General features: G+C 39.2%; 2 protein-coding genes and 1 long non-coding RNA gene across 3 annotated transcripts in view; all 3 read right to left on the reverse strand.

Moving 5' to 3' along the window:
* The window catches only part of LOC117950782 (nardilysin-like), a 20,401-nt gene extending 17,335 nt beyond the window's left edge, over positions 1–3,066 (reverse strand). The window contains exons 1-2 of the mRNA XM_034882121.1: positions 2,919–3,066; positions 536–785 (exon numbers count right to left, since the gene is read on the reverse strand). Of these exons, the coding sequence (XP_034738012.1) occupies positions 536–750 (215 nt within the window). The 5' untranslated portion in view covers positions 751–785; positions 2,919–3,066. The remainder of the gene's footprint in view (positions 1–535; positions 786–2,918) is intronic.
* An 854-nt stretch (positions 3,067–3,920) lies between these two features.
* On the reverse strand, positions 3,921–5,806 carry LOC117951066. Its single transcript, XR_004658046.1, has 2 exons — positions 5,565–5,806; positions 3,921–4,379 (listed from the first exon to the last, which is right to left on the reverse strand). It is a non-coding gene; the product is annotated as an uncharacterized LOC117951066 (long non-coding RNA).
* A 3,875-nt stretch (positions 5,807–9,681) lies between these two features.
* Positions 9,682–12,777, reverse strand: LOC117951064 (ras-related protein Rab-3B-like). The gene is made up of 3 exons (XM_034882566.1): positions 12,658–12,777; positions 11,354–11,478; positions 9,682–9,950 (listed from the first exon to the last, which is right to left on the reverse strand). The coding sequence occupies exons 1-3, from the start codon at positions 12,717–12,719 to the stop codon at positions 9,766–9,768; spliced, it is 372 nt and encodes a 123-aa protein (XP_034738457.1). The 5' UTR covers positions 12,720–12,777; the 3' UTR covers positions 9,682–9,765.
* Positions 12,778–13,055: the final 278 nt, after the last annotated feature.

Raw genomic sequence — 13,055 nt, forward strand, 5'->3', positions numbered from 1 at the left:
CCCTAGCATCTTACCCCTAGCATCTTACCCCTAGCATCTTACCCCTAGCCCCTTACCCAGAGTCTGGAAACGTGAGACTAAGTTGTCACTGCCAGATTTGAGTTGTGCATGCTCAGATTTAAACGGTTTACGGCAAAATTGTCATACTGAGATTATTGAAATCCATGAAATAATAAAGTTTTCTCATTATAAACAATAACAGAAGATGGAAATCATTCCAGCATCGTTGTAGCTATCTATGGCTGATGCTATGCTAACGTTAGCTCAAAACACCATTTAACTGACAGCCTTTGTTGTGTTTGATGCTAACTTGTAGCTAAGCTAGCAGTGAACCAACATGGTTAAGGAGGTCCATTTTTACTGTGCTGACGTTACAGAAGTCTCTCGTTAGCATCTCGTTAGCATCTTATATGCTAACTACTTACAAAGTGACGCATGTGGGACTCTAATCTGCCCCCTCCTCCCATTGGGCAGTGAGAGTGAGAACGATCACATGACCCAGGCGTTCAAACCAGACTCCTTGTTTGGGTCCCACCTGTATTTCTTGGGGTCGCTGGGTGACCTGATGATCTCTGCGTCTCCCTGGTCGTCTGCAGCTGCTCCTCCAGCTGCCCCCCCGTCTCCAGCCGCCACCGGGGCCCTGACTTCCTGTGGTGGCGGTGACGGCGGCGGGGGGGGCTCGCCCTGGTCTGGAGACGACACCTGTCCTTGTGCGCCACCACTGCTCGCTGACTTGTTGGTCTGAGGCATTTTGACAGAGTTCTCCGGGGGGGGGGGGGGCAACGCTACACAAGCAGGAGAACACACATTTAGTATATTACATAACTCTGGGATGCAACTAACGCATTGATTAATCATTTACTGGATTAACGGATGAGCTGTTTGGGTTCTAAAAAGTCAGAAAATTGTTAAACATGTAGGTCACTGTTTTCCAAAAAAGTCCCAAGATGACGTCCTTAAATGTTTTTGTTCACAACTCAAAGATATTCAGTTCTAACGCGTTGATTAATCATTTCCTGGATTAACTGTTTGTACGACTAAGAAATCCTTAGTTGACTAACACTTACATTATTTTGTCGACTAATCCATTCGTTGATTTAATCCCCCTCTCTCCCTTTTCTCTGCACTACCTATACTTTATATTTTATATTTTTATATCTCGTGTTGACTCTGTAAAGGTGTTGCTTCAGTCTTGTTGCCCAGGTACTACACCTGTGTATAATGACAAAAAAGGCTTTCTATTTTATTCTATATGAATAATATGGAATGTATATAAATACATATTACATAAATAAGTAGCATAATATATAAAAATAAAAAAATATAAGTGATATGTACAAATGTAGAGAAAGACACGCACGCGCACACGGGCACACACACATAAATACACACACAGAGACACACATACAAACACAAACATACAAACACACAGAGACACATATACGAAGACACACACACAAATACACACACATACAAGCACACAGAGACACACAAATGAACACGCACGCACACATACATACATACATACATACATACACACACACACACACACACACACACACACACACACACACACTATCTGGTCCTGCTTTTTAATATCATCATCTAATTGAACAACTACTAACTAGAAAGCTTCACCTTGTACTCTAGGAATTTGCGAAGGTCATTGTCCATCATCATATAATCATAATGATTAATCAATTGAATTGAACAAATCTACAGACAGATTAAAGGACTATTCATGGAAACACAAAGACGGAAACTGGTTCTAGAAGAACTACATGTTGGACGGCTGCAGCCATTTATCAAAAATGGTTGTATTATATTATATATTATAAATTATATATATATAACACACATGTGGCTGTAATGTGCAAGTGCCCACATATGTTTGACCAGGGCTGTAGTACTCGAGTCCGGTCTTGGACTGAGTCCGGACTCGAGACTGTTTTTCTATTGTCTCGGACTCGCAAGTATTTGGACTCGGACTTGTCCCGGTCTCAGCCACTGGTCTTGCCCAATATGGCTTCTGGTCTTGACCGAGTCCAGGTGTCTTTATTATGTTGATAATAATATTAGAGGGAAAGTTAAACCCAAAATGATTGTCTTGATACTGTCATGCATAAGACCTTCTTTCTGTCCTGGACTCGGTCTTGACTCGGACTCGAACCTTTATGGACTCGGTCTTGACTCGGACTCGAGCCTTTATGGACTCGGTCTTGTCTTGGACTCGACTAGTCCTGGTTTCGGACTTGTCTTGGACCCGAATAAGGTGGTCTTGACTACAGCCCTGTGTTTGACCATGTAAAACATCCATTAATGTGTATATATAAGGAGAGACGGATGTTAATATCAGGCCAACGTAACATCGTAAGCTAATTTTCAAATATTAACATTCAAAATTGTATTATTTAGATCAAATGTAAGCCGATTTATAGAGTGTCATCTACTGTTTTAGACAATACCTAGAGTGAACATATTCATCACGTAAAATATAGCCGAAAACAAAAATATAGTTTTCATTGATGCGGTTTGGTGGCGCAGCAGCGTCGCGCTACAGAACCGCATGCGACGCTGTGCGTTGTTCGCCAGCGAACATAACCTCATTGTTATTACGCAGTAACTTAATTACTCCCACTTTAATCAGACAGTGATGAAGTTAGACCGTTAAACCGGGTAAAAAGTTAGTTAATGTAGCTACAGACCGGCTGAAGCTAAATTAATTAGCTGTATTTGAGCGTTCAGTAATTCTGTTGTTGACACAACGCCAACTGTTACAGCTAGCTAACGCTGACGTTAGCCGCGCTAGCTTAAATACGAGCCGTTAAGTGTAGCCGTTAGCTAGCTAGCTACATCCGAACCCTAAAACATGACACGGCAGTTTATTCGGGTGTACTTTAACACAACGAGACGCTTACCTTTGTTTCCGTTTGCTTGATGATGATGGAAGTTTTGGAGTTTCAGTACAGCTGCCTAGCTTCGGTCTGGTAGCGGTTAGCCAAAACAAAGCCTGTGATTGGCCGAGCGCGATTCGATCACAGACAAACGCGCCGTCTGATTGGTCGAGTCTGTGACGACGGAGATGACGTCAGATTGACAAATGGTTGTTGTAGTTCTCTCAAAACAACTGGTTTAGGACAGGTTGTATTTAAAAATGTAGCCACAAAAATAACCAAATAACTATATTAAATCCTTAAAACTTGCAACAGCTTTAGACATAATGAGTTTTACTTTTGATACTTTAACTACTTTTAAATGCTGGATGCATGAAAAAATGAATGGATTATTTTTAAGTGGTTTTTAATTAAAACCTGAACACTGATTCAACTCTGTCAACTTAACACAGAATTAAAAAATGTTCAGTGTATTTTTTTTAAATGTTTTGTTGCACACATACGAACACACACACACACACACACACACACTCAAACGTAGGAACACACATACACATACACACATGAAAACACACACACATGAACACACATGAACACACATGCACACACACATACACACACATGAAAACACACACACATGAACACACACATGAACACACACACATGAAAACACACACACATGAACACACACATGAAAACACACACACATGAACACACATGCACACACACATACACACACATGAAAACAAACACACATGAACACACACACACACACATGAACACACACATGAACACACACACACACATGAACACACACACATGAACACACATGCACACACACACACACACATGAACACACACACACATGAAAACACACACATGAACACAAACACATGAACACACACGCATGAACACACAGAGACACACACACACACACATATATATCTATATATTTATTCTTCTATGCTATTTGGGGGAAACAGTGTAAGAAAAAGCCTCACAGACAAAAAACTAGTTTGAATGTAGTATGATTAAAGATTGAGATTTTTATTAAATTGCATCTATAATATACAAACATTCACAATAATTTTGTACAATCACTTTGTGCTTCTGGAGTGAACTTTAACACAACAAGTTTACATAAACTCTCTATAGAATCTGTCCATGGTACACAGCATAAAAATAAACTCATACTCAACACCGTTTAGTAAGGTCTAACTCTATCATTTACAAATTCACTTAGAAAATAATCATATGAAGACAATGTCAATATTATTGTATGCTTTTCATCAATATGTAGACACGTGGGGGGGGTTACACACAGACACGTGCGCTGTGGTAGCTACGCTTATAACAAGTTGGCAGGATTTAATTTTTTTTTCTGTCTTCAATATTTAATCATAAATGCACAGCAAAGTCTTTCATGAACACACACACACTCACACACACACACACACACACACACACACACACACACACACACACCTACTGCATCTCAGCTGACATGACATTATTAAAATATTACACTTCCGTCAAAGATACTGTACACACACCGTACAACTGCACACGCAATAAATATCATGATATTCAACACTGACGGGAACAACAATCTCTTGAAATTGTTCCAGTGTTAAGCGGGAGAGAAACAAGCTGAAATGTAACGTTAACGCACAATTGGGTACCTTCAGTCAGCTAAAAGTTTTTGTTGCTGACAGACTCTGATTATTATTCTAAGTGTGTGACAACGTTATGAAAGGATTCCTGCATGGATGGAGCTTTTAGTTAAAGAGGAAGATCCTTTTTGTTTAAACATGAAACAGAAATCACCATCACCAAACCCACCAGACTCCATGTAAATAATCACTACTTTTAGCATGTATAGAGCAGCATATCTCCACCAGACTCCATGTAAATAATCACTACTTTTAGCGTGTATAGAGCAGCATATCTCCACCAGACTCCATGTAAATAATCACTACTTTTAGCGTGTATAGAGCAGCATATCTCCACCAGACTCCATGTAAATAATCACTACTTTTAGCGTGTATAGAGCAGCATATCTCCACCAGACTCCATGTATATAATCACTACTTTTAGTGTGTATAGAGCAGCATATTTCCACCAGACTCTATGTAAATAATTACTACTTTTAGCGTATATAGAGCAGCATATCTCCACATGTAAATGGGTGAATTAAGAGTTTATTCCAACCAGACCAGAGTGGGGATTGTTGGAACAGTGGAAAGATGAACCAAGACGGCTTTTGGTAGTTTTAATTAGTTTCTGTCCACTTTGAATGAAGTGTGTTTTACAATAATAAAAGTAGTGATTATTTACATGGAGTCTGGTGGGCTGGTGATGGTGATTTCTGTTTCATGTTAAACTAAAAGGATCTTACTCTTTAACTAAAAGGTCTATCTCTGTAAGGATCCATCCCATAATGTTGTCAGACACTTGTAATAATAATCTGAGTCAGTCAGCAGCAACAACACAACTTTTAGTGGACGCTAACGGGCACTGAACATTCGTCCCGCAGGTTGCAGCATTCTCGCTCAATATTGGACCAGTTTCAAAGATTTTCGTTCACATTAGTCACTTAGACACCAATGCATTAAAAAATAGGGTCTAGGTTGAAGAACAAAACAAACTACCCTTTAATATCTCTCTCACACACACACACACACACACACACACACACACACACACGTCATGTAGGAAACACTGCTAACATGACGGCTACACCAAGGAGAAGGAGAGAACCGTGTGTGTGCGTGAGTATTAAACACCGTCGGTGTGGCGTTGGAATGTACGGAGCCCCGAGGCGACATGGAGGGGGCAAATACTGAATAATCACTTTTGCAAAATCTTGACTTTGTTTTTCGAGATCTTGACATCTTGATTTTGACATGGAGAAAAAAAAAATGTAATTACTGGAAAAATTACTTTTGCGAGATCTTGACTTTGTTTCCGAGATCTTGACTTTGTTTTTTAGAAATCTTGAATTTGTTTTGCGAGATCTTGACTTTGTTTTGCGAGATCTTGAATTTGTTTTGCGAGATCTTGACTTTGTTTTGCGAGATCTTGACTCTGTTACCGAGATCTTTACTTTGTTTTGCGAGATCTCGAGTTTCATTTGCGAGATCTTGAGTTTCATTTGCGAGATCATGACTTTGACATGGAGTCAAAAAAACTGAAATTTTTATTACTGGACCAATTACTTTTGCAAGATCTTGACTTTGTTTTGCGAGATCTGGACTTTGTTTCGCGAGATCTTCACTTTGTTTTGCGAGATCTTGACTTAGTTTTGCAAGATCTTGACTTTTTTTTGTGAGATCTTGACTTTGTTTTGCGAGATCTGGACTTTGTTTCCGAGATCTTGACTTTGTTTTCCGAGATCTTGACTTTGTTTTTTAGAAATCTTGAATTTGTTTTGCGAGATCTTGACTTTGTTTTTCGAGATCTTGACATCTTGATTTTGACATGGAGAAGAAAAAAAAATGTAATTACTGGAAAAATTACTTTTGCGAGATCTTGACTTTGTTTTTCGAGATCTTGACTTTGTTTTTCGAGATCTTGACTTTGTTTTGTTAGATCTTGACTTTTTTTTGTGAGATCTTGACTTTGTTTTGCGAGATCTTGACTTTGTTTCCGAGATCTTGACTTTGTTTTGCGAGATCTTGACTTTGTTTTGTTAGATCTTGACTTAGTTTTGTTAGATCTTGACTTAGTTTTGTTAGATCTTGACTTTGTTTTGCAAGATCTTGACTTTGTTTCGCGAGATCTTGACTTTGTTTTGCGAGATCTTGACTTTGTTTTGCGAGATCTTGACTTTGTTTTGAAGGATCTTGACTTTGTTTCCAAGATCTTGACTTTGTTTTGCGAGATCTGGACTTTGTTTCGCGAGATCTTGACTTTGTTTTGCAAGATCTTGACTTAGTTTTGTTAGATCTTGACTTTGTTTCCGAGATCTTGACTTTGTTTTGCGAGATCTGGACTTTGTTTCGCGAGATCTGGACTTTGTTTTGCGAGATCTTGACTTAGTTTTGAAGATCTTGACTTAGTTTTGTTAGATCTTGACTTTGTTTTGTTAGATCTTGACTTTGTTTTGTTAGATCTTGACTTTGTTTCCAAGATCTTGACTTTGTTTTGCGAAATCTGGACTTTGTTTCGCGAGATCTTGACTTTGTTTTGCAAGATCTTGACTTTGTTTTGTTAGATCTTGACTTTGTTTCCGAGATCTTGACTTTGTTTTGTTAGATCTTGACTTTGTTTTGCGAGATCTTGACTTTGTTTCGCGAGATCTTGACTTTGTTTTGCGAGATCTTGACTTAGTTTTGCAAGATCTTGACTTAGTTTTGTTAGATCTTGACTTTGTTTCCGAGATCTTGACTTTTTTTTGTGAGATCTTGACTTTGTTTTGCGAGATCTGGACTTTGTTTCCGAGATCTTGACTTTGTTTTGCGAGATCTTGACTTTGTTTTGCAAGATCTTGACTTTTTTTTGTGAGATCTTGACTTTGTTTTTCGAGATCTTGAAATCTTGATTTTGACATGGAGAAAAAAAAAAATGTAATTACTGGAAAAATTACTTTTGCGAGATCTTGACTTTGTTTTTCGAGATCTTGACTTTGTTTTGTTAGATCTTGACTTTGTTTTGCGAGATCTTGACTTTGTTTTGCGAGATCTTGACTTTGTTTCCGAGATCTTGACTTTGTTTTGCGAGATCTTGACTTTTTTTTGTGAGATCTTGACTTTGTTTTGCGAGATCTTGACTTTGTTTCCGAGATCTTGACTTTGTTTTGCGAGATCTTGACTTTATTTTGCAAGATCTTGACTTTGTTTTGTTAGATCTTGACCCAGTTTTGTTAGATCTTGACTTTGTTTTGCGAGATCTTGACTTTGTTTTGCAAGATCTTGACTTTGTTTCCAAGATCTTGACTTTGTTTTGCGAGATCTTGACTTTTTTTTGTGAGATCTTGACTTTGTTTTGCGAGATCTTGACTTTGTTTCCGATATCTTGACTTTGTTTTGCGAGATCTTGACTTTATTTTGCAAGATCTTGACTTTGTTTTGTTAGATCTTGACTTAGTTTTGTTAGATCTTGACTTTGTTTTGCGAGATCTTGACTTTGTTTTGCAAGATCTTGACTTTGTTTCCAAGATCTTGACTTTGTTTTGCGAGATCTGGACTTTGTTTCGCGAGATCTTGACTTAGTTTTGTTAGATCTTGACTTTGTTTCCGAGATCTTGACTTTTTTTTGTGAGATCTTGACTTTATTTTGCGAGATCTTGACTTTGTTTTGTTAGATCTTGACTTTGTTTTGTTAGATCTTGACTTTGTTTTGCGAGATCTTGACTTTGTTTTGTTAGATCTTGACTTTGTTTTGTTAGATCTTGACTTTGTTTTGTTGTTAAAAGTGATTGTTCAGTCATTTTATTTTTTGCCCATGAGTCCCGCCCCCCCCATGTCACCTCGGGGCCTCCATAGGATTGTGTCGGCGCTGAGCAGCAGTCCCGGGTCGAGTCTCTGGCTCTTTGTGGTCACTTTTTTCTGATTTTTTGGGTCACATTTCCCAGATTTCAGGGTAATTTTTTCTGTTTTTTGTGTGAGTTTTCCCAGATTTAGCGGTATTTTTTTCCGATATTTTGTAAATTTTCCCATATTTTTTGGTCACTTTTTTCAGATATTTTGGTCACTTTTCCACGATAATTTGGTTACTTCCCCCCAAGCGTTTAAAAAAGGTCAAAACTGTTTCTATATTTGTGTTTTTTTTCTGATTTGGTGTGAAACCAAAAAGAATCTTTGAGAAAAATCTTTACACAACCTCAATAACTGTCCATCACACCTAACGTACCCGCCGCCATTTTTTTGGTCACCTTTTCCAGTGTTTTTGATGTTTTTTTTGGTCACTTTTCCCCGAGCCCTGGGTATCCTGCTCTAACGTTGAGAAAATGAAAGCTCAGATGGGCCGATCTGGAATCTTGTCATCACGCTGTTGATTATACGCACAACCATAAAACGGCCTTAACTTCACAAGTCCATGCTGACAGCGCCGTTACGCTTAGGATTGTGGGTAGTGTAGTTTTTCTCCATAAAATCGCGAATTGAACACACGTTCTTAAAACAAGATTTCGTACGGACTTTAGCTTCTAGAGGAGCAGAAACCCTCGTTACACAACCTCGTGGATCGAGGTCAGTCCACCTCGGATGGTTTAGACATCATGGCTGATAATCTGAATCCTTACGGAGAACATTAATGGGATATTTTATTTCCTAAACTACAGGCTGAAGCTACATCTTCCCTACTGCGTGTTTTATTTTGAATGAATGGATGAACTTGGCTTTGCCACTTTAAGGTGTGACCGGATTTATTTCTAAGGCTTGACGACCTTTTAAACACCAAATTACATTTAGTCCAGAGTCCCCTGCCACCCGTTACTCCTCCGCCTACATAAGGACCAAGACCAGGATACTCTGGGATGGGAAGGGGACGAAACTGGCTCTATAAACTGCAGTAGTTAATAACCTAATGTAATTTAATTTAATTATTAATAATTATTTAATTTAAGTTATTTTATTTTTTCAATTTAATTTAATTTAATTTAATTTAATTTAATTTAATTTAATTTAATTTAATTTAATTTAATTTAATTTAATTTAATTTAATTTAATTTAATTTAATTTAATTTAATTTATTGATCCCCTATGATCCCAGTTCTTACTGACTGCTCACAAACATGGACTAAAGCAGACAAAGTGTGTAGAGGAATGTTACAACAGTTAATCTGTTTTTTTTGTCTTTTTCTGAAGAGCTTTCTTTTTTGGGGGGGGGGGGGGGGGGGGGGGGGGAGAACAGAGCCACGATCGGACGATCAGCAGCACTTCTGCGGTAGCTGGGCGGGCTTGTCGGTCAGTCTGGTGGTCTTGGTGCCGGGGGCCGGCGGCACCTCCACGTCCACGCGCTCCGACATCTTCACACAGATGATGTCCACCAGGCGCTCGAACACCTGCCGCACGTTGATGTTCTCCTTGGCGCTCGCCTCGTAGTACTCGAAGCCTGCAGAAGGAAACGCCAACAACGGTTAAACCGGACGCCAGCACCGCCGCCGACTACCCGTTGTCCTATATCAATGTTCTTTATTATTCCCCAAAATAACATGATTGATTCCACACAACGCTCTTTGCCAAGTAGAGCATAGCATAAATAGTATTGAGTAAAAGTTGACATATTCCAGTCTGTGATTATCATCAACATCCATTCCTTTAATTTTAGTCTCAATAATTCCTAATTTCTGCTTTTCTAACTCAAACATTAGGTATAACTTCCTATAAATGAGGTTTATTGACCATAAATTCTGAAAAAAGTGACAAAACTTCAGGAAAAGCTTAAAAAAATTACAATAAAAAGTGACAAAAACCTCAGGAAAAGCGTAGAAAACAACAAAGATAGTGACAAAACTTCAAGAAAGCTTCAAAAAATGAAGAAAAAAATGATAAAACTTCAGGAAAAGCTTCAAAAACGACAACAAAAGTGACAAAAACATCGGGAAAAGCTTAGAAAACGACGACATCTATTTTTATTAGTGACAGAAGACGACACGACGGTTAAGTTGCAGAGGAGGAAAACTGGTTTTGACGGTTTGTTGACATAAGTTTGGGTTCATCTGTTTGAACAGCTGACGGCGTGTTGGCTGCATTCAGACTCTTCCCACTTCACAAATATCTTTTTGTAACACTTAATCCCAAATATTAGTTTGAGCGTGGGAAGAAAGAAGTAAGAAATGACTGAAAGTATCATCATCAAGTCACATGTTAAAATCTCCTGTTGTCCATTTTCTAAAAGCTTCCATATCAGAAATTTGGGTTTTCTTTCAACCAAATTGACAGAAGAATAACGTGGATGTTTCCCTACAGCGCTCTAAAATGACTTATCAGTTTACTACTTTCATTGAATTTGTTTTTTTTATTTAATTTTATTATATATTACTATGAATGTGAGTGAGACCACGTCAGACTACAATTTTACAGCATTTGAAAGAAAAAAAATCGACAAAATAAAGTTGATGAAATTTGACAAAAATGTCGAGGGAAAAACAACTAATCCGTCAAAAAGGGCCAAAAAAATAAAAACTGAAGAAACATTTAAACGAAGTGACAAACACGTTGGGAGAAGCTTCAAATCGACGAAAAAAGTGTCAAAAACATCAGGAAAAGCTTCAAAAAATGACAAAAAACGTTGGGAAAAGCTTCAAAAACGACAACAAATGGGACAAAAATGTCGGGAAAAACTTCAAAAACGACAAAAAATAACGTGAGAAAAGATAAGGGAGGGCATAAATGTATGTAATGCTTTCCCAGAGTAATCATCATGTCGATCAAATATATAAATACTCACGGTCATGAACGCACCACCGGCGGCCATTTTAGAGTTATATTAAAGTGGCGTGACCCGTGTCTCACCTAACTGGTCGGCGAGGTGTCTTCCTTTCTCCGGGGGGACGACCCGCTCCTCGTCCATGTCGCACTTGTTGCCCACCATGATCACCTGGGCGTTGTCCCACGAGTACGTCTTAATCTGGGTCGCCCTGGAAGACATTTTACATGCTTTATTTTGAAAATCAAACAGGAAACAGAAGCGGTGTGCACACTATAGTCTCGCATTGCTAGACCCTCCTCCACAGAGCTGCAGAGGACGGTCCAGTTAGTCCACATAGCCTTCTGGATGGGAGGAAAACCTGCTCTGGTGTATCTTTGTTTCTGTAAACCAATCACAATCGTCGTGGGCGGGGCTAAGCTCCGGACAGAGCCACGGTGCCGCTGCTAAATAGTCTCAGGAAGGAAGTAGTTTTGGTGGAACGTGTTTACGTTCAGAAGTAGTTTTAGTCGTCAACAGAGACTCAGATTGGACAGATAGTCTAGCTAGCGGTCTGGATTTACCCTGCAGAGACCTGAGGACCAGGTCACCATGGTCCTATGTCTGCAGTTACCATGACAACAAGGCCACGGCAAAGGCGACAAAAAGGTGATGACAAAGTCGCAGAAAAGGCGGTAAAAAGGCAGTGAAAAGGAGACAAAAAGGAGACAAAAAGACAACAAAAAGGAGACGAAAATGAGACAAAAGGAGACGAAAGGGAGACAAGAAGGAGACAAAAAGATAACAAAAAGGAGACAAAAATGAGACGAAAAGGAGACAAAAAGACAACAAAAAGGAGACGGAAAGGAGACAAAAAGACAACAAAAAGGAGACAAAAATGAGACGAAAAGGAGACAAAAAGACAACAAAAAGGAGACGAAAAGGAGACAAAAAGACAACAAAAAGGAGACGAAAAGGAGACAAAAAGACAACAAAAATGAGACGAAAAGGAGACAAAAAGACAACAAAAAAGGAGACAAAAAGACAACAAAAATGAGACAAAAAGGAGACAAAAAGACAACAAAAAGGAGACAAAAAGGAGACAAAAAGACAACAAAAAGGAGACAAAAAGGAGACAAAAAGGCAACAAAAAGGAGACAAAAAGGAGACAAAAAGACAACAAAAAGGAGACAAAAAGACAACAATGAAATCCACCGGAGGTTAGAGCGCCGACACTAAAGAGGCCGAAGGCAACAGACGGCCTAAATTAGTAAAATCTGGTGGATTTTTCAGGACAGTATTTTTTTGGGGGGTGCGCGGTCACATGATCAGGATTTGACGGGATGGGGGTGACTGCTGATCCCCGTGTCCCCCTCTAGGACACACTAGTCCCTGCAGGTCTGTCTCGTACCAGTCCTGGACGGCGTTGAAGGACTCCTCGTTGGTGATGTCATACATGAGGATGAAGCCCATGGCGCCGCGGTAGTAGGCCGTGGTGATGGTCCGGTAACGCTCCTGCCCCGCCGTGTCCTGGAGACAGACACACAACAACAGACACACAACAACAACAGACAGACACACAACAACAGACAACAACAGACAACACACAACAACAGACACACAACAACAACAGACAGACACACAACAAAAGACAACAACAGACAACACACAACAACAGGCAGACACACAACAACAGAAAACACACAACAACAGACAACAACAGACAACACACAACAACAGACAACAACAGACAGACACACAACAACAGACAACACACAACAACACACAACAACAGACAACACACAACAA

The sequence above is a fragment of the Etheostoma cragini genome, chromosome 9 (assembly GCF_013103735.1).
Source record: "Etheostoma cragini isolate CJK2018 chromosome 9, CSU_Ecrag_1.0, whole genome shotgun sequence".
Classification (NCBI taxonomy): domain Eukaryota; kingdom Metazoa; phylum Chordata; class Actinopteri; order Perciformes; family Percidae; genus Etheostoma; species Etheostoma cragini.

Bases quoted from the DNA above. Each gene is read 5' to 3' on its own strand.
- LOC117951064 (XM_034882566.1), bottom strand. From the start codon at position 12,719: ATGGGCTTCATCCTCATGTATGACATCACCAACGAGGAGTCCTTCAAC. The intron at 11,479-12,657 runs GTACGAGACAGA...AATGTCTTCCAG, and splicing joins TTCAACGCCGTCCAGGACTG to GGCGACCCAGATTAAGACGT. The intron at 9,951-11,353 runs GTGAGACACGGG...TTCCTTCTGCAG, and splicing joins ACACCTCGCCGACCAGTTAG to GCTTCGAGTACTACGAGGCG.